General features: G+C 41.7%; 1 protein-coding gene across 1 annotated transcript; it reads right to left on the bottom strand.

The window, feature by feature from the left end:
* Positions 1-4,624: 4,624 nt before the first annotated feature.
* prox2 (prospero homeobox 2) lies at positions 4,625-18,489 on the bottom strand. Its single transcript, XM_062522192.1, has 6 exons — positions 18,473-18,489; positions 17,838-17,952; positions 12,099-13,766; positions 10,408-10,515; positions 7,389-7,583; positions 4,625-5,598 (listed from the first exon to the last, which is right to left on the bottom strand). Exons 1-6 carry the CDS (start codon positions 18,487-18,489, stop codon positions 5,431-5,433), a joined length of 2,271 nt encoding a protein of 756 aa, XP_062378176.1. The 3' UTR covers positions 4,625-5,430.
* Positions 18,490-26,670: the final 8,181 nt, after the last annotated feature.

Genomic DNA, 26,670 nt, shown 5'->3' with positions numbered 1-26,670 from the left:
ACCATTCCAGTCATTCTATAGATTAACTCCAAAAGTGAACACTAAGAGAAGGCCTTTCCTCTAAAAACCTAAAGGGGGAAACCTCTAAAAACGTGTCCCATTTGATCTTTTATTTGACATGCCCCGTCAAATAAACCAGCAGAATAAAACCCAACGTGCTGAAATAAAGCAGGCAGGTGCAACTCTCCTGAGTCTCCAACGCCACGCACCTGTCCTGCGGTCCAGTCTCCTTATTAGCGCACCATAAGTCCATAAGCGCGCGAGAGAGAGAGAGACAGAGAGAGAGAGAGAGAGAGAGAGGTAGCGGTGAGGGGGCATATTGGTGATGTGTTTACCTGGGTCTCAGTGGTGAGAGAGAGAGAGAGAGAGAGAGAGAGAGAGAGCGGTAGCGGTAGCGGTGAGGGGGCATATCGGTGATGTGTTTACCTGGGTCTCAGTGGTGAGAGAGAGAGACAGAGAGAGAGAGAGCGGTAGCGGTGAGGGGGCATATTGGTGATGTGTTTACCTGGGTCTCAGTGGTGAGAGAGAGAGAGCGAGAGAGAGAGAGAGAGACAGAGAGAGAGAGAGCGGTAGCGGTAGCGGTGAGGGGGCATATCAGGGGGCATATCGGTGATGTGTTTACCTGGGTCTCAGTGGTGAGAGAGAGAGAGAGAGCGGTAGCGGTAGCGGTGAGGGGGCATATCGGTGATGTGTTTACCTGGGTCTCAGTGGTGAGAGAGAGAGAGAGAGCGGTAGAGGTTGCGGTGAGGGGGCATATTGGGGGGCATATCGGTGATGTGTTTACCTGGGTCTCAGTGGTGAGAGAGAGAGAGAGAGAGAGCGGTAGCGGTGAGGGGGCATATTGGGGGGCATATCGGTGATGTGTTTACCTGGGTCTCCGTGGTGACAGCATGCTAATGATGCGCCGCCTCCCTGCAGCGTCCAGTCACGCCGGGGCCCTCAGATGGACAGGTCAGCAGGAGGTCATCCAGGCCTCCTTCTGTGGACCGCACGGTGTTCCGCTCACAAACAACTAAAGCTGGACACTGCTGCTTTGTGGCACTTTTGTTTTGCCATTTTTTTACTCACTTTAGCAAAACACCGCAGGCTGCTGGGAAAGAAAATGGAGGACTAAAGAAAGAAAATGAGGAGTCAGTGTGTGTAGGAACGAAATAATGTTATGTTTTTATACGCACATGTTGTTGAAACACACAGTCGCTATCTGTGACCAAGCAGGTCATGAAATCCTCCTGACCTTCTGTTGAAAGTGCCCTCTCTGCATTACAGGACATAAAGCCTTAAAGTATGCCGAATTGAGACTGCACTGTTCATGTGAACGTGTGTTTGAGTAGACTAGTGTGTGTGTGTGTGTGTGTGTGTGTGTGTGTGTGTGTGTGTGTGTGTGTGTGTGTGTGTGTGTGTGTGTGTGTGTGTGTGTGTGTGTGTGTGTGTGTGTGTGTGTGTGTGTGTGTTGTTAGTGTCCCCTGGGGCGGCTGATGCCCTGTGGTCTGTTGCTCCAGCTCTCTCGGTGGACCCCTTCAGCCCCCCCGACCTTGCGTGGCGGTGGGAGGACATCTCCCATGAAAGCGCCGCACTTCGATAAGGCCGTTTCTTTTCTCTCAGCATCTCTTTAATGTCAGCTCTGAAATATGAAGTCATTAGGCGATATTAAAACAGTGCTGACAAACTAATTAACAGAAGACATTATACGGGATGGGCTCGATTAATCCGCTTTAATTGCTCTTTTAAATGGGGAGCCCAATTAAAATTAATAAAGATTTACTGGTGATCATGTAGAGCTATGCCAGGAAGTGGCTGTCTGAAGGGCAGGCAAAAGTCAGCTCTCCTCACCACTCAAGTTCCATAGCCCTCTCCTGAGCCTGCTCCTCCTGCTCACGGCCCAGCTAACCAAACTAGTCACTCAACCCTCACTGCCTGTCTGCTCCATCAACACCAGTCAAAGTGCCAGCTCCTGTCTACTTCAGTCTGTTTCAACCTCCTTGCATAGTTTTTTTATTCTCCAAACAAAACCAGATTTCCAGTGTGCCAATTGTGCTGTTAATATCTTCAATTCTATCAGGAATGTTGGTGCTGTTATCATTTTGTACACCACGTTGAATATGATATTGAAAATATATTTAAGATATTAGCTATATAATTGAATATATGTTGAAAATATATTTAATGTTGATTGAATAGTTTAAATAATAATAATAATAATAATAATTATAAATATATAAATAATAATACATAAAATAAAAATGTGCATTTCGGAAAATACAATGAGTTGATTATTATGATTAAAATGCATAGAGAGTTATACCATTTGTAATCTGATCTTTTTCAGTGTTCTTTATTGATAAAGCACACATGTTTAAGCTTACAAGGAAATCACTGAAAATCATCTGCAATGTTTCTTCTCAGTATAAAAACTATTTACAGAGACTTTATTTGTACGGTTTATTTTATGAGCATTTATCTGGACTCTGGAGAACATATGGTACTAGGATGATTTGGGTTTGGTGTCTCTTGTAGCCTGATAAGTCTCCTTTGTTATGTCATATTGACTGTATTTGATTACATTTATTTGATTTTTAAACTATCCACAGTAATATCTACAATTTACAATACATGTTGGGCAATCTGTAAAATACATGCATATAGAGTTATAGACAATGCAATGATCACTTTTTAGGGAGGCAAATTGAGCAGATTAATCCCTCTGTATGTGTACTGCACCAATTGATGGCATCTCTGTGTTTACGAGGACCTCTGGTGGCCAACAGGCAGAACTGAAGAAGGGCACCTTACATTTTTACCAAATTAGACGTACATATAGACAGAAAAACCTGCTTTCTTCTATTTACATATTACAGTCCTAACATTTCAATGATAATATGAAGAGCATTGTCCTCCAAAGATGATGATGATCAAGATGGCATTAAAGAGAAACTGTGCTTGGCAATCAATTCAAATGTGTACAACTTAATTTGCTCATTTCACTGATTCAGTACACAATACAAATTATTTCACTTTGCAGTCCTTTTCCAAACTGAACCAATACAATTGTGATTAAATGCAAGAGGGTGCAACAGAAGAGGAGGTTGCCTATAGTGGGTAGAGACTAGGCCAAATGTTGAGTTTGCTGAACAGGATATCCATTTTGCAATGAGTCCTACCACAGTGGCAGAGATCAGGTATCACTCTGGAAAGATTGTTTACTTGGACATCAGCACTTCTGTTCCTTTAATGTATTCTTTTTAATCAATCAAAGTAAATTAATTAGTGTGTTATTTTTCAACAGTTCTGTTTGATCATTTGCATAAGACCTACAGAGTGGTGCATTTGTAATAGGCAAATGCATAATGGCTAAACCTTTGCTTTGTTGTAGATTTACGTCCTCTTTGTCCCTGTCTTTATGATTATGCATCAACTTCCACATAAGCAATACACTTTTGAAACATAAGATGAATGTTCAGTCTCCTTAATCTATTGTTCATACGATCACATCCATCATAACCGTGTTCCATATTCAAAATGTCAGCACAAATTAACTCTGCCAAACAACCACGTACTACATGCAATGTTTAATTGAAAATTTAAATCAATTATGTCTTGTTTATCAATATAATTGAAAAGAAATGTCTGATAAATAATTACTGTGCAATTCAATTACCCTTTGGCAAAGCAAATTCAATTACTGCTTTCGTTTTCTTTAATTCTAATGTTTCCATTGCGATTTCTCAAGCACCATGGAGGATTTCCCTTTGAATGATTCCATGTTGTTAAGGAAATAACTTGTTAAACCCTTTTCTTACAGACAGAATTACCAAGCTCATTAAATAAAAAGACGTTGTGTCACATAATCAAAACAGTTGTCACTTCTTTTAGCCTCTAATTTTCCAACACTATTTAGGGTCGAACTGGCTGTCATCAGTATAATTGCTATAAGAAATTGGACCTTCATGAAATAACAGGTTTGTGTGTGTGGCAATGCATCGTAATGTAGATTCTGCTAAATTCATCTCTGAGACATAAAGTAGCATTTATATTCCTATAACAGGAGATTTGTGTCCCCTCAGCTGTGGTTCAATAGGGATGAGGGGGGGGGGGGGGGGGGCACACATGGTTTTGGAGTGATGCGCTTTGGACTGGATGCTCGGAGGAAAAAGTCACCGAAAGGAATTTTGCTTTCCTGGCACTGGTGTTATGAGGTCACACTGCATTAGTCAGTAGGCCTGAATGTATCGCTGTTGTTCTAAGACATGTCAGGCGCTCGCCACAGCCACCGGCTGAACGCAGGCCTTAGAAATGGGAGCTGAATTGGCCAAAGCCAAAGCACAATGCGCGGTGAATAGTTTGGTGCGTGTTTAACCGGCGGCTTTATGTTATGAATGAGTGGAAGCTGAGAGGCCTGAGACAGAAAAAAGCTTGTTGGTTCACAATTTTTAAAGACACCCAATTCTCAGTTCCAATCTATGCGAAAAAATCTTTACCTAATGCTAAACCAAAAGCTACACATATAGTATATTAAGTGGCAGAAAAACAATGATGACATCTTCATCTTCATCAATAGGTGAAAGGCATTTAAAAATATACAAGGAACATGGTAACTTAATTTAATGCAATTTACAACATGAATGCCATTTACAATCATTAAAAGATCTACTTCACCTACTTAAAATATGAAAAAGAAGCCATTTCATACACACAATCCAGCACATTAAAGCACTGCTATGAGATGTTTATGGATTTCACAAAATAACTGTAAGCTTAGATTCCTAAATAAGTCATCAGTTATACTTTACCATCTCAATGCAACATACATGTACAGTACCATGAAACCTTATGTCATACTTACACATGTTTCTACATTGTAAGAGTGCAGTGTATTTTAAGCAATACTCTAAAATTAATTGAAAATGAAAATGAATTCTCATCAGACGTTTTACCACATGGTAATGTCTTTTCTACCACATGGTAATGTCGAAATGTCCTCTTTACATTTTTTTTCTTACATTCATAGTCTAGCCACTTCATTTATCATCCGTCAATGAACACTTGACATTTGGTTTGGAGAACAGAACAGTAAATAAGAAATTAGTGAGGGAATTTTTTTAAAAAGAAAGAAGTTCTATTTCCTGATATTGGCTCTTTTATAATTTGTCAGAAAGTCAAGTGAAGGTGATGTCTGGATATAATTGTGTAGCATGTTAACACAATGCTACCTTAAATACGGTAAAAAAAATCTTATATTTTCAATACTGCAATGTTTACTTAAATCTATTTTCTTTCACTTAATACTGGTTTCCCACTTCATGCTAGCGTCCCTTAATATCTCATATCTGTTATATACATGATCCATCTCATCCTTCTCATTCTTTACCCAAGATCACTCTCAAGTCACACAAAACATGATGTCCTCTTAGAATGAATATATGATCAAGTTCTTCACAGGTAGGTGGATGTTTTAAAGTCTTCAGGGACATCACTGTCCAGTTTGCAGATGACCTTGTAGATGGCTTTTTTCCACGAGGGGTCGGAGTCTTTGGCCAGCAAAACAGCAGTGAAGAACTCCTGAAGTGTGATCTCAGCTACTTCTAGGAATCGTTCAGGAACCTGTGAACAAAGATATATATAAAAAATAGTATACACTGTGAGAATGACTATCAATATTGACATTTAGGTCCATGAAAAACATTACAATAATTGCACTAAGCCAGGCACAATATCCACATTACAACCTGCTTTTAAAACTACATCTCCCTACTGTAAGTACAGAGAGAAAGCCAGAGAGAAAAATGAGCAAATTAAACTATGCTCAGTGAAGACCATTATCGCCCGATGGGTAGTTTAGGACTACGCTCCCAGGTTTTCATCCAATTGAGCTGAAGAAGGTATTCAAAGGGGGCCGTGTGTGTAGCCACGTCTCGTCTAGATCAATATGCTAACCTTGAGCCCTTTGAAGTTTGGCACAATGAAGCAGCAGGATGACTGGGCCCTTTATACCTGATCATTGACATAGAGTGCTGAACCAACACCGCAGAGCCCGTATCACCACGTGCACTCTTTAGTGCCATCACTTCAAACACCGCCAGCTCCTTTGGCCTTTTGTTCTCTCTCTCTCGCATATATAAAACAAATACTGTGTTCAAATCAATAGTAGGCTGCAGTGTAAGACCGCTTTGAATTTTTTTTTTTGTTGGGAGTATTGCCTTATACTAACAGTTAAAAATAAATTGCTATAGGAAGTGTCACGTTTCTTGCAAGGCTTTTTCTACAGGCACCAGACTGCATAAAATGTGTTTAGGATTGAGCTGGGCTCATGCAGGCAGCATGGGGGTGTGGGGAGCAGAAAGCGGACCAATGCTAAACCTTCAGGTCTTGACGAATAGAAAACACTGCTGCTGCTGGTCGGGGGAGTGGGTCTATTTTCTTTCGGTGCGCCTCCACACAAAGGGACCCTGGGAAAGGAATGTCTTGGTCCCAAGGTAAAGACAACTGTCTCAGCTCATTCCCACCGCCCGCCACCTCATCCACGGAATCTGCCACGTCTTTCTCAGCATTCCGCATCAGTAGCAATCCCTGGCGCACCCAGGCATGGCAATGAGATAATCCTTAGTTGTTTCAGCAGGATTCTACAGCTTCCTCTTCCCACAGTTTGATAAAGCGACACTGCGGCTCGGGATAATGGCTGCAGAAGGGCCACATAGCCACAGGTGCTGTCCGGCACAAAGGGTCAGTCCAGGGCCACTGGTCACATGTACGGCTGCCCCCCCCCCTCATGGTGCTCTTTTACAATATGGCCGCCATCACTTCTGGCTTTACTTTAGGGACTAAAGTAAGTTCTGCACTGAGGATGGTCTAAATAGGACCGAAAACGTTTTGCATGCACTTTTCTTTTTGGGTAGCACTTTTTTCATGCAATAAAAACAAATGTTTTTGCATCGGCTATAGAGGTGTGCGAGTTCCGTTCCTCTTGACTGCTGAATTTACTTTAGGGACCGCATTTTACTAGTTTTACTTCAACAGACTGCTAACTACTGTTGGTAAAACAAAAACTCATTTGCAAGTGAACTTTTAAAAAGAGAGCTTGGTCTTATGAGCAGAAGAGCCAGATATTGTTAAAAAAAAAAAAAAACTTCTTGGTTTGGTAACAAAGAAGAAATAGCATTCTTCAAACAACACTGCACCTGATGCAAAAAAAAAAACAGCTGAAAATAAAATAAAATGCATCAAAGCAATGGAACATACTGTTCATTCTAGATAACTACCATAAAATAAGATTCTGTTCAACGACATATACTTCTGCTGAGGACGTCATCTCTGACAGGATAAAAATAGTTCACATCACGTGTATCATTACATGTGTGTCTCCAAGTGTACAACTGAAAAAGCCTGTGGGATACCTGGAAGTCGTTGGCTTTATTATAGTGCATGTTGAGAGCTCGGAAGAGCTCACAGTCTCGGGTGACGGTCAGCCCCTTCACGTCGTTCACACCGTCCACGATGGCCTGCCGGGCAAACTTCTCCATCTGGATGTAGTAGAACTCTCGGAAGTTACTGAACCACTTGATCAGCTGGGATGTAATGCAGCGGTTGAACTGGGGATACATGACATAAAAAAAGCGACTGTTACAATAACTAGACTAGGGCCAAGAGTGCTACATTCAAATAGCAATGGCTGCTAACACATGTGCCAGAGCACAGCATTGTGGGGTCTATATGCTATCAAATGGCTTTAAAGCTTAACTATTTTTAATATTCAGTTAGGTTCACGAAATAATTGCATTCACTATTATGTAGCCAGTTTAATTTTTTTTTTTTTGTTAAATAAAAAGACATCTGACCAAAAAGTCACAATCCCCTGTCTTGCCATTAGCCTTGTTGTTGTTGTATGCCTCACAGAGAGGCATCTGACAACATAGAGAGATTAGAAAAGAAAGAAAAAAAAACTGCTGAGTCATGGTCAGGGATTCTTGTCCTTGTCTCTGGCGCTCAGTGAGGAAGCCCTATGGGCAGAAGGAGCCTTCCCTCTCACTGAACCAACAGACAGAATGGAATCAGACATCTGGATTAGCCTCCCTCTTTTGTCTAACTTCCCTGGGGTTAGCCGTGAGCAGGGACAAGAGACGAGGCCTGGGCCAGACTCTCCCCGCTCACTGCCACACCCCTCGGGGGTTAGTTAGCGTAATGCCACGGCCCCGTCAGGACAGGGGTGGGTGGCGTGAAGCAGACGAGGGCTGGGGGCACGTTATGGGCACCTCTCAGGGTCTGAGACCGTACGCAAAAGTGGCCAAAATCTGATATTTTTTGGTGACCAGGTCAGACTTCAGAAATAGTGTGAACAGTCAAATCTTGCCAAGATCTGTGGCCGCAGTGTGAACAACCAAGGCGGATTTGATGTGACTTTTACATTAATTTACGTCGACATTCACAATTATGCGCTGTCTGGGGTTAGCTGATGTCATTGTTATTGTTCTTTTGCACATGCGGAACTGGTTGGAACAGCAAACAGTTCACACTGAAATCTGATATGAAGGTAATGTGAACACAACAGCTACAAAAAAAACCCCGGATCTGAGCAAAAAGTCCAAATTGAGACTTGCGGTGTGAACATAGCTTTAGTGGGTGCTGGCTGTGCTGAATAGATCAGTGGACTTAAAATAATTGCTGCCACTTGGTTAATTATACACAATGAGGAAAAAGTATCCTTCTGAGAGATACAGATTTATGTGACTTATCAGTCCTCTCAATACTGTATACACCTACAGTAAGCTGTGTCAATAACCTCAGTGGTGTGGATGAGACTGAAACTATGAGGGTGAAATGTGTCCAATTAAATGAGTCCAGTTTTACATACATAACAGATTTCCTGGGATTTTACTTTCAAAAGTTTCACATAATAGCCTACTGAAATTTCATGTTCCTCAGAGCTAGCATTTGTCAGTCCCAACCAAGCCGTTCAAGATGAAGTTGTTTTTCCTGACAAGTTTATTATCAGACATTTTTTTCTAGATACTGTATATGTAGAAGTTTGATGCATGTTTCCAGACCTCTCAGATATTTACAAAAAAAGGTAATATTGTGGATAATTTTGATAATTTTCTCTCTTATAATATGTGTACAGCGATAACCACCTATTTAGCAGACTGGTTCCTTCACACTGTAGCCTGAGATTCAGACAAATCTGAGAGCTCATTGCATTTGCTCTGACACCCTCTCACAAACTAACTTCTACTCCAACCAAAATCAACTAACTTCTACCCCTACCAAAATCAACCAACTTCTACCCCTACCAAAATGAATTCATGTTCTTGAGATACGAGCCACAATGCAAAATTGATCATTTCAGTGCCACTTATGGGAGAAATTTCATGTCACTTGGAAGCACTTCCTACTAGTACCTGCATGCAAGAGATGGTACACTATAAAGAGTCAGTGTCTTCATCATTTTTCATCACATTGTGCATCTAAGTGTCCTGCACGTCAGATCTCCTCCAAAGTGGGCACTCCAAAGGTGTAGGCTACAGCACCTACAGTGCAGGAGCTTTCAGCACTGTGGCGAGCAGCCAGGGAGACACCAGGCCCACACTGAACGGCCTCAGTAAAGCCTCATCTAGCACAATTCAGGAAGTGGGTTACATTAGTTAGCTTATAGCTAGCCTATAGGTACAAACTAATCCACTTCCTGTGAATTATGCTAAGCTAGGCTAATGTGTCAGTGTTATTGCACACACAGAAAAGAGAAGGGTAGTAACTTCTTATCTAACTCTCGGGTAGATGGCAAATGAGATAATTTCCTGAAAAGAAGCGTAATACAGTAAGGAAGCAGAGCGCCGCAGGGTCACTTGTAGTTTGATTTGATTTGAGCGGGCACTCCAGAACAGAGTGCTTATGGCAGACATGGCTAATATAGCCTACAACACTCAGGTGTGAGAGGCTACCAGATAAGATGTGCCGTTACAGGCCTTCTCACAGTGGGAGAAGCTCTATGTGATGTAACGCAAAGCAGTGTAATGTACAGTGACATCAAAGGCAGATATTTCCATAAATTCCACAAAACATAAACAGATAGATTGTTATATAGAAAGATGGTTAGATGCAAACACAGAGAGATAGACATAAAACTGTGTTTGTGTGAGTCTATCTATGAGTGATACTGTATATAGTCTATAAAGTTAACAAGTTTGTAAGTGGAGAATCTGAAGCACAATATGTTACAAATCAGGATAAGAGTTAACATGAGTCCATGTGGCCTTCCCTGTGACTAAGTTGGTTTCAGACATTGAAGCACCCCCTCATCCCTCAGCCACATCTACCCATACACCCACCTGGTACAAACAGCACTGCTACTGACCCCTGGGTGCAAATAGAATCTGGATTCTAATGTACCCATCCAGTACAGTATTCAGTATAGTATCTTACCTTCACATCAGGGAAGTATGTTTTTAGAACACTGGAGCTGGGATAACGTGTGTAGAAGAACATCAGCTTAGCCTTCTTCAGATGGTTGGGAGTCAAACCTTCCTGAATGTGTTCAAAGTTAAGGCTGTAAAACATCCTCATTGTCTGACAGAGAAAACACTGGTACATGAAACGGAAAATGGCTATTAATGATTTAAGTCAACCTCTGTATACTACTGTATGTATATATTCTGGACAAAACAGCTTAGTCTTTGCAGAAGCTCAACTGACACTCTTATTCCAAAGTAGATACATTTCAACAAAACTGAATATATTTTCAGTAATAAAACAGTAATATCTGTTGCTGGCTGACTTGCTTTTAAATCACATGTTGAGATTTAGGCACCTGTATTTGTTAAATTAGTTAATACGTTGCTAGTCTAATTTGTCAAGATCATTTACATTTCATATTAGAAAAAAATATATGCTTTATCCATAGAAAGATTTCTCTGCATGACGCCTTAGTTATTAAGGTCTTTTGGTCCAGCGCTGGGTTGGAAAACCTTTCCTTTGAAATGATGAATCGGAAATGAAAGATTGATGAGGACTTGTTCAAAGAGTTGCCTGGTTCTTTGTCTTGGGAACATAAAGAACAAGGTGTTTTAACTACTTTCCTCACCAGTGTGACAGGCAGTGGGTTTTTTTCCCTCAATCTATCACACAAATATCCATCTATCACTAGTTCCATGGCATAATTTCAATTTCAGAGGTGTACTGTAGGCTGTTCTGTAATTCCTAAAGTAAATGCATGTGTACAACTTAAGACCAAATGTCAGTAATAAGAATAAGAAAAAAGAATAAGAAAAAGAATAAGAATATGCCCAGTATAACACAGACAGTAACCTTTCACAGCAAGGCAAATTGAAAGCTCTCTTCAGAAACAACAAAAACATAACCTCAGTGATGCGCTCCAGTAGGTTGGTGGGTACTATCTGATGCACCTTTTCAAGTCGGAGAAAAAAGAGAGGGTTTCCTGAACAGAAACTATTGCTTTTTCTCGCTTTGAAAATTGCCTTTTGTTCCTGACAATTCTTATCAAAGCCTTGTATTCCTTTTTATTTGTCTTTTTCTGAACTTAAAGTCATTACTGGTCTCAGATTAAAGAATATGCTATAATTTTCTTTGGGGTTACCGAGATCAAAGTGAAAATTCTCCTTGAAGTCTGCGCTGGCTGATCTGCTCAGCACTCTACTCAACAAGTCATTGTTCATCCAGGAAGGAGAAAAACCTCAAGTTTGTTTGCCTGTTTTTATCCCTTGAAATACATAAAAGACCATAAACAATTTGTCAGCATAGAAGGTGGACTAGTGTTCACCTACACAGAAACAGCAATATCTCGTTAAAAATGCTGTGAAATCATGGGATGTGTTGTTATATATTGCTTCATAGTGAAATTTTGTCTGATCGCTATGGTACGTAAAACTTAAATCTCTACCTGTGATATTCTGGCATCTATTGATTAGTGACTATGAAGATAACATTTAATTGGCACCCTACACAGTAAAACAGTGGGAGCCACTGCTAACGTAAATTAACTAATGCATAATAATTAAAATATGATGCAAAAGTACCTGTGATCTGGAAATATGACACAAAGCTACTGTAATCAGCAATTCAGTGAATAACACACCAGACGATATTGCAAAGGATATGCTGAGCGATATGTAGGAGCTCCTCTCTGCCATGCTCTGAAGATCTCGACACTCCATCTTCACGTGCGGGAGACACAGGCCGTCCACCGACACCGACCCCAGTACGCCCGGTCTGCTGTGCTGCCCGAGGTGACTGGACATGACCTTTGACCTCATCGACATGCTCTCCCAGGGCAGGTCCTCGGAGTCCGGCGAGGCTCTGTCCAGCGGGGCCGGGAGGCACGCGAGGCCTCCCAGGTTACCATGGGGACCATACTTGAGGAGATGCTCTAGGATCTGGGTGTCATGCAGGGGGGCGGCATAGCCGAACTGAAACGGAGGCTGATGGAATGGATACGGCTGCTTAACGGACTGACCGGTGGAGTTCAGCGGGCTGTGTGGGGACTTGCGCACGACGAGAGACAGGGCCTCCGTTTGCTGCTCCGGGGTCTGTGGGGTTGAGCTCCTGTAGTACGGAAGAGGTCGTGGTTTGATGGTGGCCTCTTCTGTGCTGGATGGCACCAGGGGACTGCACGACATGTGAGTCCTCTTCACAGACCCTGCGCTGTCTGGAGTGCAAGGGTGGCACAGCGACGACGGAGACGACTGGGTCAGCAGAGTGGACGACAGCTTCTGGAACACGGTGTCGATGCTTTCGTTCACAGCCCTGGACAGCTCGTACTTAAGAGTCTCTTGCAGGTTCTTCCCGTCCCTCTTGCTGCCCAGGCAGCTGACGTCCACCACGGCTTTCTCTCTCGGACAGCCTGCCGTCCAGTCAGGCCTGCTTTCACATCCCTCGCTAACACTCAAGCCATTTGGCGCTTCACCGGCAGCTTTCATTTGGGTCAAACCGCTGCTTTGGTCAGCATGTCCGATGTCGTCCATCTCGTCCTCTGCTCTGTTGATCTCGGAGTCGTGCTGGTTGTAGACCTGGAAGAACTTGTCCTCCAGCTGCTGGAGCAGCCTCTGCATGCTGTGGAGTTGCTGCTTCAGCTTGTGGCACTCCTGGTTCTTGCTGGTGCTGCCGCCGCCGCCGCTGCTGCTGCTGCTGCCGCCTCTGCCGGCGGCCATGTTTGCTGGCGTCTCGCTCTCTGCGCTGCTCTCCTGGTGCTGGGGGAGCCTCTGTTTCCGCTTGTTCTCTTTGTTGAACTCCTTCCTGTCCAGCTCGAGGTCAGGGTCGCCGACGTCCTCCTCTCCCTGGAGCCTGGAGTTGGGCGATCCCGCCATGCCGCGGATGATGTTCTCCACGCGCGCCCTCTTCGCTTGGAGATGGTCGCTCAGGGGTCGCTCCACCTCGACGCTCGTGCTGATTGGAGAGTGGCGCTCTCGAAGGTCTGGAGGTTCCATGCTGTCTTTGGACACCATCATGTTGGTGTCGTCCAGGCCAGAGAGGGTGGGTGGAGGCGGCAGATAGAACATGTTCCCACTCATGGCTCTTTTGTTGTGGATGGTCTTGCGGAGAAGATGAGAAATGATGGAGTTGTTTGGATAGGCTGCCAGCGGATCCCCAAACATGTTGCGATGGCAGCAGGACACCATGATCTCAGACTTGTCCTCTTTCAGGCAGCCCTCAGCAGGACTGTGCATGCTCTGCTCAGGAAGATTCATATTCAACACGCCAGCGTCGTCACCAAGACAGACAGCAGCAAAGTGTTTATAAAAATAGATGCGGTGGTTGATGAAATGTATCTAAAACAAAAGAGAAGAAGTGTTAAGATTTCAGTTATAACATTTTAGCTAGTCCTCCTTCACTATTTAGTTTGATTTAACACTGGTACTTACTCGTTATTCTTACTGCATTTTTCAAGTTTTTAAGTAATTAACATACAGTACATTTTAAATAGTCTAATTGTGATTATTTTAATTTAACTCTTTCATATGTTTTGCGTGTCCTTTTGGCAGCTTTAGGTAAGGTGTGCTTTGCCCCTAAAACAGCACACAACTGTACAATTTAGAATGTGTTCAGGCACATAAATATACTTCATCCGAATCCGATTAACAAATCAACTACCCTTATTCGTTCCAAAACTATAATCCTGTAGGTGAATCTGTCTACTGCTCAGCTATTAAGTGACTAACGTCATCACACTCTCTCCCACATTGAATCCTCTCTTCTACATGTACAGTACTTGAATGGCAAACCACAACATAACAGTGTTATTGCTACAAATGAGACAATCAATTTCCTATTGATTTGTAAACACATTTAACGCATATTGACTATGTTCACATTTAAACATATGTACTGTAGTTGGTTGCTTAGTAAAGCTTTACACTCAAAGAGACGTACAACATCATTACTCAAAATCCATATAATGCATTTTCCCTCCTATCTTTTGCCATGCATGAGTTCACATCAAACCCAAAGACTGTCAAAAGACTCCTGACTCTGAATATGTCAGTAAGGCGTATAAGGCAAACATGAGACAATATAAACAAACAAGTAAAAGAACAAGACATTGTGAGAATGTCAAATGTAAAACCACATTCCAACTGATTTTTTTAAAGGTGACTTTATAGAAACATGTACATGCCCAACAGATACGGTTTTGTTTCTTTTCCCTGCAAACTGAAAAGCATAATCTGGCTATTGCACCGCAGCCTTATTTAGCAATTTGACTTGTATTGTATCTCCCAAAAATAATAATTTAGCACACAATACAAATCTGTTTATTGTTTAGAGCTACATAATAAATATTGGTACAAGACATTTGGCTTGCTATTGTGGTTAGGGCTTCGGGTCGTCACTCAGTTGTCACTGAAGTTTTAAAATTCAAATAAAATTCACTTTGAATTTACTGTCAATCTTTACTTAATATCTAGTCTGGCTATACCAACAAAATTGCCACAAAAATCTATGCATGTTTGGTGCAAAATAAATCTATCTTTGTTGTTAGAGGAAACTGTCTGAGTCTGAATGTACATATTACTCCTTCAAACGGAGCCTCCTCTTTAAATTCACATCACCTGTCATACTGTATCTTCATACAGAATGAACGAATGATACTATACACACAATAAGGCTGCACTGACGTCCATTAACATTACATATTTGACATTTGCACATTCCAATTTTCACAATATACAGTAGAGCTGGCTTAACCCAACCTGCACCAAACCTACATGAAAGGCTCGTTTATACACTTAATACTTTATAGCATATTCATTGACACTTGCTGACACCTACAAAAGCTGCAGCAGCATTTCTCTCACATTTTACCTCAGTGTCCCATGCACCTTAATCAGTAGCCTATTTTCTTTAGTTTCAGTAGTTTATCCTACTTTACGTGTGATAATTCATTACAAAGCCACATGACAAATACAACTGAGAAATGACAAATAAGAAATTGTCACGTTTTTGACACACAATTCTCCAAAAGCATGGGCTATGAACAGCTGAATGTTGACCAAAGTGTCTGAAAAGATTTGCTTACTGTTCACCTCTATGTCGTCTATAGATCTCAGTGTAAATAAAAACAAAGAAAGTGCTAAGGTTATCACTTGTCAAAGATTTTATCCTGGCTAGAATGCAAATACAATTGGGTGGCGACACTACTTTTGTAACGTGACTTCACTTTTTATTGGCTACTTAGACTAAACTAACTCAAAAGATCATGTGTTTACCGACAACTGCAATTTAAAAAGCTGTACACAGCCTCAACTGAGAAAACTAAGACAGCAGAATCCTAAAATATATTTTGCCCTATGCTCTTTAAAATAATAACGTCTAATTGTCATTAACAATAAGCTCAATAAACGTTTTCTGTCTGCGTTACCAAGAAAAGTGTGACATAAGAGCTTGACCATATCGGCCAACATGTTGCGAATTCTCAGACTTACCAATCTGTCTTGCGAGGAAGAGTTGAAAAGAAAATCGTCTAACCTGTTGCGCGGAAGAGACTGTTGATCCGCCGTGACTGACTGACATCGAAAGCTATGTGCATGATGCTAACGTTACCTCCGAAGCCGTGAAGGGAAGAAGGTGTGGCTTTTGAGAACAAATCATCAGCTTCACAGGGCTTAAAAACTGTTGTTCGGTATGACTCACAGAACCAGTGGAGCAGCCAACACTACTCCATGAACATCCTGACCATCATTAGTGGTGATTTAGTGATCCACCTATTTATTTTGATGTCCCATATGAATCATAGAATAGGCCAAAACTAGGCCTATGTATTTTTAACAGTAGGCCTAACTGACTATATGCTCCTCTTGTTGTTCCATTATAAGCTAGGTTCCCATTAAGCTCTCATAAGATAAATGAAATAGGTGAAGCATCAAATGCCTATTTGTGAACATAGAATATTCTCTTTTTCCCCATCTTCTTCATATTACTATTACGGTACTACCACTAAGGTATAGACCTACTATTACTACATTGTCGTTGGTTGTTGTTATTGTTATAGCTGTTATTCATTTCATCATATCACTTAATCCATTTAGGTTCATTATTTGTTATTACAGTAATAGGGTATTTATGTTATTCTTACACACAGTATAGGCTCCTGCACCGGTCGGGCCTAAAATTACGCACGCACCAATGTTTGATGTCAGCTGCCATATGATGCGATGAAAAATCTCCGTTGTTCCGCCACAGAAGTGCCAAGGTACACGGAAATACTGTTGTTGCTGTTGCTGTTGCTGTGTGTGTGTGTGTGTGTGTGTGTGTGTGTGTGTGTGTGTGTGTGTGTGTGTTTAATGCAACCATGTGCCCATCCCACCTTGCTTTCCCTCGCCAGGTGTCGATTTGACCGTTCCTGAAATCTAGACCTGCATACATCAGCTGTGGCAAATTAAGACTATACAGTAGCCTACATTTTTCACAACGAGATGAAAGCATGACGTTAGTGCCCGATAGAGAGCCCTATAGAAAACGATGGGTGTTTTGACAAACAGATTGCCTTACATTTTCTCCTTTGATACACTACATAAATACATCAGTGAAAGTAACATTTTCTTTTTGTATTTTCTTTTAGCTGCCATGCATGTGATAGATTGTTATGTAACAAATTAAAAAATATATATGTCCTCCACATACTGTAGGGAGAGGAATGAGTGTGGCACACTCGGCTTTTGGCATTGGATTCCATTGGATTCCATTAGATTCCACTGGTTTCAATACAGCCCCAGAAACTAGTAGAATTTTGCCGCCGCCACCAATCATCATCAATTACTAGTTTATATTTGTCGGTGTCGCTCAATAAGAATAACGTGGTTTATCAAGTGTTTGTCAGTAAAAAATATTGCCACCGATGGGCATGGCAAGTGACCGTGTCAGGAGGAGACCAAACCTGCTTCCGAGAGGTCTTCCTGAACACTTCTCAAGGTGTTGGTGAAGAGCATGGCTTTGCGAGGGTGGAAGCTGGGAATTGAACCCACAACTTTTCAGACTGCATGCTGTCTTAGCTCCATGACCCTTCAGCAGGGGAGTTTTGAACATTCTTTTTTTTCTGTAGTTTGTTTATTGTTTTTTCAAGTACAAATACAGACTCAGGATAGTGATATGTGGTACATATGGCCAAGGCTAATAGGAAGTACAATTCAAGAAACTGAATTTAGAAATTGTACCACACAGTTTTGAACATTCTGACAGAAGATATTCTTTAGATGTTTAATTTCCAACATTCCCCCCTAGATTCAAGATTGTCTCTTTTTTTGTGGCTTTTTTTGTGTGCTGCTACTAACCAACAAAGTGGCATCTGCCACTAGCCAGTGCTGACCCTATCATCAGAGTGGCATCTTCCACTCGCCACCACTGACAGTATCATCACTGGCAGAGCAGGAAGGCAGAGCAGCAGAGGCATGCTTTGTGTCACTGGAGACGTCCCAGTGGTCAAAGTTGCCATTGACGGACCGGAGGTTGACCGCATGGCTGCTGCATGGCCGGAGGGGCCCAGTTTAACATGCTTGTCAATACTTTTATTCATTCAGATTTGATCAGTGGTTAATGGCACCCTTTTCTGAGATGTGAATGAAAATTTCATTCAAAATGTTTGGATTCCAGGGACTTTGTGCAGATTCTCTCTAACCGAATTTTCATGAATGTGCATAAAATATGCAGAAATGGAAACCCAGTTATAATCACAGCAGATTTGGTAGTGTGTGAAATTGTGACAGGTAAGGTGTGTTTTAGAGTACTGTAAATATGTTTTGTCATAACTAGCATTATCATGAGTATAGTGGCTTCAGGATCATTTCAACAAACATGGCCTGAGATGGTAATGCTGGAACTGCAAATTGTGTATAGCGTGTTCTCCACAGACACCCCCCCCCCCCCCCCCCCCCCCACCCCCCTGGCAGCAGGAGGGACTGAAGTCCTCTTGGCACTGAAAAAGATGGAGGCGTTCAGATGCTCCACCTTCACAAAGCAGGTCAGTGACCCAGCTCCAGCTCACCGCAAACCCAGCGTCATGACGACTCCGCGCTGAGGTTGACCATTCTGTTTACCCAGAGAAATTGTCCTGGTTCTTGGTTTGGAAGCAGGTTACTGTCACATCACAACGCAGCTTGAGTCTGCGGCATGGTGTTTACAGCGAAGATAACGAAATGAAAACTGGTTGACATCTTTAAATTCAGATGTCAACCAGTTTTCATTTCGTAACCATAATAACGTCTATTCACAGGACGTAATGACTTGAAATATTTGATTAATTTAATTAGTTTGTCTGCATTTGTCTCTGTGAAAATAGTGAACATGATTGGCTGAATAACAGTTGTGAAAATAGTGAACTAGATTAGCTGAATAACAGTTGTCTATATGGATAAACTCTTGGGTTGAATGTTCATAACTGGAACTTTGTATTTCTGTCCCTTTAGACAATTCTTCTAGAACTTCAAGTGCCCCAAAAGCCCAACAGGCCTTTCAGCTGAAGACTTCCATGTTACAAACCCTCATTCACACCCACATGTTGACACCAGCACCAGGCCAAGCCAAAGCAGGTCAGTAAGCCTGCCAGATCCATCCATTCTATCCTCCGAGTGTGAGAAAGCTCACCACACGCATACACGCAACACACTTACACCTCTGCCCATGACAATTTACTTTCGTTTGCAATGTAGATCTTTCTTAGTAACCTTCTTTTTTTTTAAGTACTCAATTTAGATACTAAGTTAAGTTGTCAATACAAACATTTCTGTGTTTCTGTTCTGTATAGTGTTTATAGCATTCTCAAGACTAGAAAATCACCTCAAGTGGTCAAAACATTTAGGCCCCTATTTGCACAGGGCCCTAGATGTTTAGTATTGCTTACCAGGCATTTTGAAAGTGCTTAAAAATATAGAAAGCATGATATCATGTTTCAAATAACTGACTCAGTTGAACACTGAATCAGTTGATCAAGTACAATGTTTTAGAACCACTGCTGTTCTCTGCCTATAAGGCATGCCATAACCTGCACACATTCAACAGATCAACTATGCTGAGCTGCCTGGTCGCCTGAATACTGTATGAGAGATGCACTTATTAAAGTCAGGAGACAAGGCTCCAAACATCGTCAATGCTTGCCCAGATTAAGCAATATTGCAGGGCAAGCACATAACCGGTTACATGTGTTCTGATGGGATGATTTAAGTTCTCAAGAAATTGATCATTGAAGTTCTTAAGAAACTTAGGCTTGGTATGGGAGGGAGTGGGAGGTATGGGAGGGAGTGTACCGTGGGGTTGAGCAACCTGAGTTACTCATCTTGCACTGGATCATTGTCCTGAATCTCAATTTTATGTTGACAGCAAGTCTGAGCAAATTACAGTACTAAGTCAGTTACACAAATACACACCTACAAAAGTACAAAAGGCCATTTTCTTCAATAAAATAAAACACAAATAGCAAAATAGTATTTTGTATTTTAAATAATTATTTAAAATACATATATTAGAAATACTGCCCATCCCTGACAGTGGGCTGCAGCACCGAGCAATTTTTTTTTGCGGTTGCGTTTTGTGTTTATGTCAGTTTTGATCTAATTTGACCACTTTGCTGTTGCCCAACATTTCCACCAGTCCATCTAAATGTAGTAGGCTAGAACCGGCCTTGCACCAACCTCAGGGTTCTTGAGAACTGTAATAATCAGTTTCATGAGAACTTTCATGATCTAATAGAACATATGGAACTGGTTATGCAGTTGCCCCCAGTGTGCTGATGAAGGAATGGACTAAATAGACAGATATGGAAACTTTGCCGTGTGATTTGATGCTCCCTTAAAGGAGCATTTTTAGTATTTTCAAAATGCAAAAATACAGTATTTTATTTTGATGCATGATGTGGCTACTGTATTTTGTAGTTTATTTTGATACACGTAAAATTAGGGTATTTGATGTTTGACATTTTCATGTATTTTCGCCCATCTTGATAAGGCACCCTTAAAATTGTAGACCATGTTTATCTGGGGTACACTTATGCAAAGATGTGCCAGCCATGTTCTTGAACACTGCTCTATTTTAGGTCAACACACCCATAGATGCGCAAATGTGAATATGAATGTGTTTCAAGCAAGATGGCTGATGGACAGAAAAGTGACAAGCACATAGCTAGGAAAGACCATAGATATGTATACAGTATATGTCTATGGGAAAGACCCTTGCGCCTAAAGCTATTGTCGTGGGTGTAAGATACAGATCGGTATAAGATACTGGCAAATATTTTTGTAAAACCAGTTTTGGTGATGTCATGACATCATAAAAGCGCATAACAATAAATATAGCCTATGACTTGAGCTGACTTTTACCCAGACAAAAGTACATCAAGATGTTTTTTAAAATAAAATATCAAATACCCTGATATATCAAAATAAAATAAATTAGCCACGCAGTGAATCAAAATAAAATACTTTATATTACATTTTGAAAGTGCTTAAGATGGGTGTAAGATACAGATCGGTGCAGGCTTTGTATTTTCACAGCGTAAAGGGAAAATGCTCATTTACTGGTGATGTTTGGGTGAAAATGACACACATCTGCCCAACTGAATTCAGCACCGTCCGTCAGAACACAACAGCAACACTTACTCCCTGAAAATCTGTTCTGGATTCTGGATACTGATGCCAGTTTTTCTGTTCAAATGGTAGTTATTGGAAATCCAAAGGAAAGTGCAGGGATTCTCCCTCACAAAAACACTGAATGAAAAACATTTTAAAAACAGAACTGTGAAAAGAATGCTGTGTTGACGTATCAGCATATTGATAGTGCTACTTTTAGATAAAGATAGCTTGCTAGTAACATGAAGTAGAAAAGCATGATCTAGTGCAAGCCTAAAAACAATTAAGACATAAACCGTATCACACAAATGGTTATAGATTACGATCTGTGGAGCAGGAAGAGCTTTCTGCAACCTGAGCTCCTCTTTAACTCTGCCAATGTAAATATTTGCTCCTAATGCCAGTGAAAACATAAGATAAGATTGAGGCGAAATGTGCTTTATTAATTTAGAAGGAAATATTGGTGTCCACCACCCTCCCTCCTGTGTGTTAAAAGATGATACTTTGAGGATTTCTCCCTAATGCAAATGGTTGGTGTTGGCTTTCAGGCTCTTCAGGGCTTTTTTTGTTTTGCACACTAATCAAGTTGTTATTGAGTGGATGGAGCAAGACTCTGCAAACCTGCTGCAGTCTGGTGACCAAGGAGCATGGTCATGCCCTGGGCTGAAAGCATCTGCTCCCATCTCTAGAGACCCACACTCAGCTGAGAGATAGGGGGGGGTGGAGTGGTGGGGGGGTGGAGTGCTGTGGTGGGCAGACAGTGAGAAGCGATGAGCGGGGGGGGGGGGTGAGAGACATATGAAGTGATATGGGCTTTTACGACAGTGCCCAATAAGATTTTAAGGGTCTGCAAAGTGAAGATTTTTATCGCTTCTTCTCTCCTTTCTCGAAGGGCATGTGTCTTGGGAGGTAGGTAATGCTTTTAGCGCAGAAACCCTAGAGCTCAAAGCGGGTTAGGAACAGGAAAACAGACAATTAACAGGAGCACCACAAGGGCCATCATTCTCTCAGACACTCTCGGAAAATGTACATTTGTGTAAAGATGGTGTCTTATTTGTTTGGCTTTCCAGTAAAGAAAAAATCATTGACTAAAACATGAGGCAGTTACAAGAGTTGGATTATATCATGCCTGCATTGCATGCAAAGAGACGGTGCAAACACAGCTGTTTACCTGACCTGCATATGTAGCAACATGACAGTAGCCTACTCGGAAGGCATTAAACAAGTGCATTTCTGAGGAAGAGCAAAATTAAGCTACGCTGTGCGTCATGGGAAGCCTGCATCCTTTATGCTATAAATGAACACAGGCAGTCAGAGCAGATGCTCTTATTTGCTCCGTCCAATGGCACAACTGCAGCCTCTTTTGGCCCTCGTGCAGTCTCCACCACAGCACAGGCCAGTCCACTACACTAAGCATGCAGTCTCCACCACAGCACAGGCCAGTCCACTACACTAAGCATGTGTGTGGTGAAGCAGTCTTCTTTTTTAAGATCACTTCTCGCATGCCAACTTTCAACCCAACCACAAGCCTCGTCCTCAGAGACACGGGCGTAAAAGGCCAGGACGTGGTGGTTTATGCCCCATCCTACCCCCTCCCCTCCCCCAACACCTTAACCTGGCCTACATACAAGCCCCATCCTGAAGTCAGTTTCATCTATACTGGCCTGTCTGTGTGGGCCTAAAACTCTCAGTGGTTTCACAACCACAGCTTGGGGAGTGCACATTGACCTTATAGCGCATGGCTGCTTACCAGATGTACGCTTCTTGGTTCAAGTCAGCGCGACACAGTTGGACCACTAAGTGTTTGGTGTGAACCATGTAATAGTTTCACTATATACAACCTAATTTTGCACTGATGGTGTCATTTCAACTTTTAGGCCATTGAAATATTACAGTCTACGTTCAGACTACGTGTCTTTCTGAGGCTGCCAGCTGCCAGTTTAGATTATAATCCTGTGGAGTAGACCGTGTAGCTATGAAGAAACTTTGACTTCGAGCACAATGAGCTACAGTATGACGCAGCAGTTAAACTGAGTCACCATATGGACTTAATGTGGACATACAGTATCCCACATGTTCTGGTCAGCGTGTCTTTATTGCAGTCACTTGGAAAACTAACATTGCTATCTTTAACTCTTGATTAGCACACAGTTAAGGCAGCAAAATTCTCCCTCATCTGCGTTTTTCAAATTGAAAAAAAGTGTCCTGGCCAACTCATCCAAGCGTGGATAGCACAAAGCCAGTGTGACATGTTTAGGGTGACCAGATTTGAGTTTGCAAAAAAGAGGACACTTCAGGGGGGGGGGGGGGGGGATTTGGGTCTGCTATGCACCTATGAACACGTGCATTCATACAATTGTGTCAACATACATGGTGATGTATGATAATGAGCTTTATTGGCCGGCCCAACAGAAAAATACTGCCTCAAAAGGCTATTTTGTAGTTGAAAGTTTTAAATGTGCAAAAACAAACTATACATTTGTAGGCTATACAATGTAAAGTATAGTCACAACAATGGTAGAACAAAAATAATAAAAAATAAAACCTAATTGCACAAAATGAGACATTTTTAAAGTTGAAAAGTTGTCCAATGGCTGATACTTTTCAGTCCTCCTAAACTGCCTGCTTTGCATTGATCTCGACCGAGCCGAAAACATGGAAATTACGTTTCAATTCGTCAGTGAACTTGCACTTGCGTTTCGGCATGGCTGAAGATGCCGGCAGAGAATGTCTAATAAGGGGAGAAGGACCACTAGCGAAATACTTCCGCATGGTACTGCAACTAGAGGGCGATCGCGAGCAAGTGATGAATGAATGGGTGGCAATGGAGCTGAACCCCCCAATACCACATTTGTCTTTATATAGTTTTTTCTCCTGAAATTGCATTAATGCATGCGATGCAGGATAACTTGACTTGACAATCAGCTGACCAATGCAATTTTCAATATTTGTTGTTATTCCTAAAAACCCTTTCAAAGTTTTCATGTCACGTGACACAAACGAACCACTTTACGGCCATAGACCTAAGAAGGTTCAGCTTCACGACGGTCGTAATCGGTCGCGATTGTCGCGAGCATCCATGAGCTAAATGCTAGCATGTTACAGGGAAAACGGCCCATCCTATGAAAAGCAGAAAGGACATGAGTGACTTTTTATTTCATTTCCAGTGGAAAACCTATACTCAGGTAGCTACTACGACAATGTACATTAAGAAATGAAGTTGTCAACTGTGAAAAAAACGAGTTCTAGCCGCTTAGCCCCATAGACCACAATTCATTTATCACTTGCTCGGCAACGCCCCTAGCGGAATTTCAACAGATTGCAGGAACAATCCGTTACAATGGAGTTAATAGGAAGTGGACCGGCTCTCCCTAAAGGGGCTCTGGTCAGGCTCTACACTTCAACTCAATGCAAAGCGAACTGTGATTCGCGTGATTCGCTTACTAGTGAATGAAAGAGAGAGCAATGCAAATTCGGTGAAAACACGTTAGGCTAGAATAACAAAATCCCGGACGATTCTGAAATTCCGCCCGGACACATTTTTAGGTTTCAAAAAGAGGACATGTCCGGGCAAAAGAGGACGTCTGGTCACCCTAGACATGTTAGCCTCTTAAATGAATGTGCTACTGGTGATACAGCACAACCCTATCAGGCTAACTACCATTCACTCTTTAACGCATGTATGATATTTGACATCCTCTGTATGATCAGGGCTTCGGTGATTTATGCCAGTGAATCAGTGGCATTTAATCATGAAACGGTTTGGACAAAATACTGCAAGTAGGCTAGTCCATACAATTCACCCGGAGAAAGTGCCCTATGAGTCTGCTCATCCAGAGAGAAAAAAAGGTGCATGAGTCATCATCAAAAGCCATGACAGTGAAATGAATGACACAGTAAGAGATTGTTGGTTTGTGTCTTGTAACGTCTGTTAGACTGTATGAAGGAGAGGGGCGTCCACTGTTCTGAGAGTGTCTAACCTCTGGATCTGTCTGACGCGTAGGCTAATGTAGACGCTGACCGAGGGTAGTTTCTGTAAATAGTGACTGGTGTGGGCATTTGTCCATTCGGTGTGCATTGGTAATACATTTGCCTTTCTGAAATGTAGCCTACTCAAAAGTCAAATGTGTCATCAACGGTTTTACTCATATTTGTAACTGACATATGTCTGGCGTGTTATTGCCCTCTACAAACAACACAAAACTCAAAAGCAGTGTTGGATATCAAATCTAGGTGAGGGTATGCATGTATATAAATCACACTGTAAGCTTCTTGAGATTGGAGGCAAACAATGTGAGATCAACGTCTTCCTTAATGGCAAGACTTTACCCACACAATAGTTTCAACCTCAGGCTTGTGGCTTGAGGACCAGTATTCTGAGAAGACTGAGTTTCAACTTCAAACAAAACCCACAAAGGTTTAGCTAGCAGACTCACAAGACAGGAAGTGGTTTGTATGAGGCTTAGAGATGCACTGGACAAACTAATCATCACGCACTAGTTTCTCATTCAGAGTACAGGACACCATCACAAAATGTTTTTCATTAGATTTATTTTGCAGAGATTTACTGCATAGAGACAGTGCTTGGGTGTTCAAACAGTTGTTATTTAGACAACAATTTACAATGGATACATATTCATGCAACAGTTGTATATCATAGACCATTAACATACTGTACCGTACAGTACTGTTAACATTTAATGTCTCTGGCTGAAATCTGGTATCAAGAGGCATCTTATAAATTGCACACGATATAAATAAATAAAAGTTGCAGGTCAAATAAATTATAAAACACAAAAATCTACAGAGACTCAAACATCAATAAGAGTATTCTTCATTGTCCCTTTCTCTTTGGATGTTGCATTAATGGTAACTGCAAGAAGAGTACAAGGGCTGCACATTCAGGTAAGAACTAGACAGGTTTCCTCATGCATAATCAGCAATTGCAGGTATTCACCTCTCTATCTTTCTCCTTTCTATCTATCTCCTCTATTTCTCCTTCTCCCCTCCTCTCTGAGTGTCTTGGGACTGTGTATGAAATTAAATATCAGTTTTGAATGTCCTCTCTCTCTTTTTCACCACAGAGTAAAACTTTGTGCTATGAATACACTGTAATTACAAAGTTCACATGAATTTACCAAGGCACTCAAAAGTATAACAATATCTCTGCTGTATTTCAAATTTGTATTGGACCTCTCATTTACACTTTACTTTGATAGACCTCCTCTGTGAAGGTACGGCTTACATTTCTGTAAGAAATTGTGCCCTACCACTTCACTGTCCTTTGTAGCTTCTGTTCCCTAGACACAAGACCAACCAAGCCCTTACCTCATTGCAGAGCCATGCTATTGGTTGATCAGAAGCTGATGCGGCCCCTATGTAATCGAGTAAGTGAGTGTGTGTGTGTGTGTGTGTGTGTGTGTGTGTGTGTGTGTGTGTGTGTGTGTGAGTGTGTGTGTGTGTATGTGTGTGTGTGTGTGTGTGTGTGTGTGTGTGTGTGAGTGAGAGAGAGAGAGAGAGAGAGAGTGTGCGCACGTGTGTGTGTTTGAGTGTGTGTGTGTGTGTGTGTGTGTGTGTGTGAGCACAAAAGAGAGAGAGAGTATATAAGGCAAGGCTCTGCAGT

The sequence above is a fragment of the Sardina pilchardus genome, chromosome 20 (assembly GCF_963854185.1).
Source record: "Sardina pilchardus chromosome 20, fSarPil1.1, whole genome shotgun sequence".
Lineage (NCBI taxonomy): Eukaryota > Metazoa > Chordata > Actinopteri > Clupeiformes > Clupeidae > Sardina > Sardina pilchardus.
This window is presented reverse-complemented; position numbering and strand designations above follow the sequence as displayed.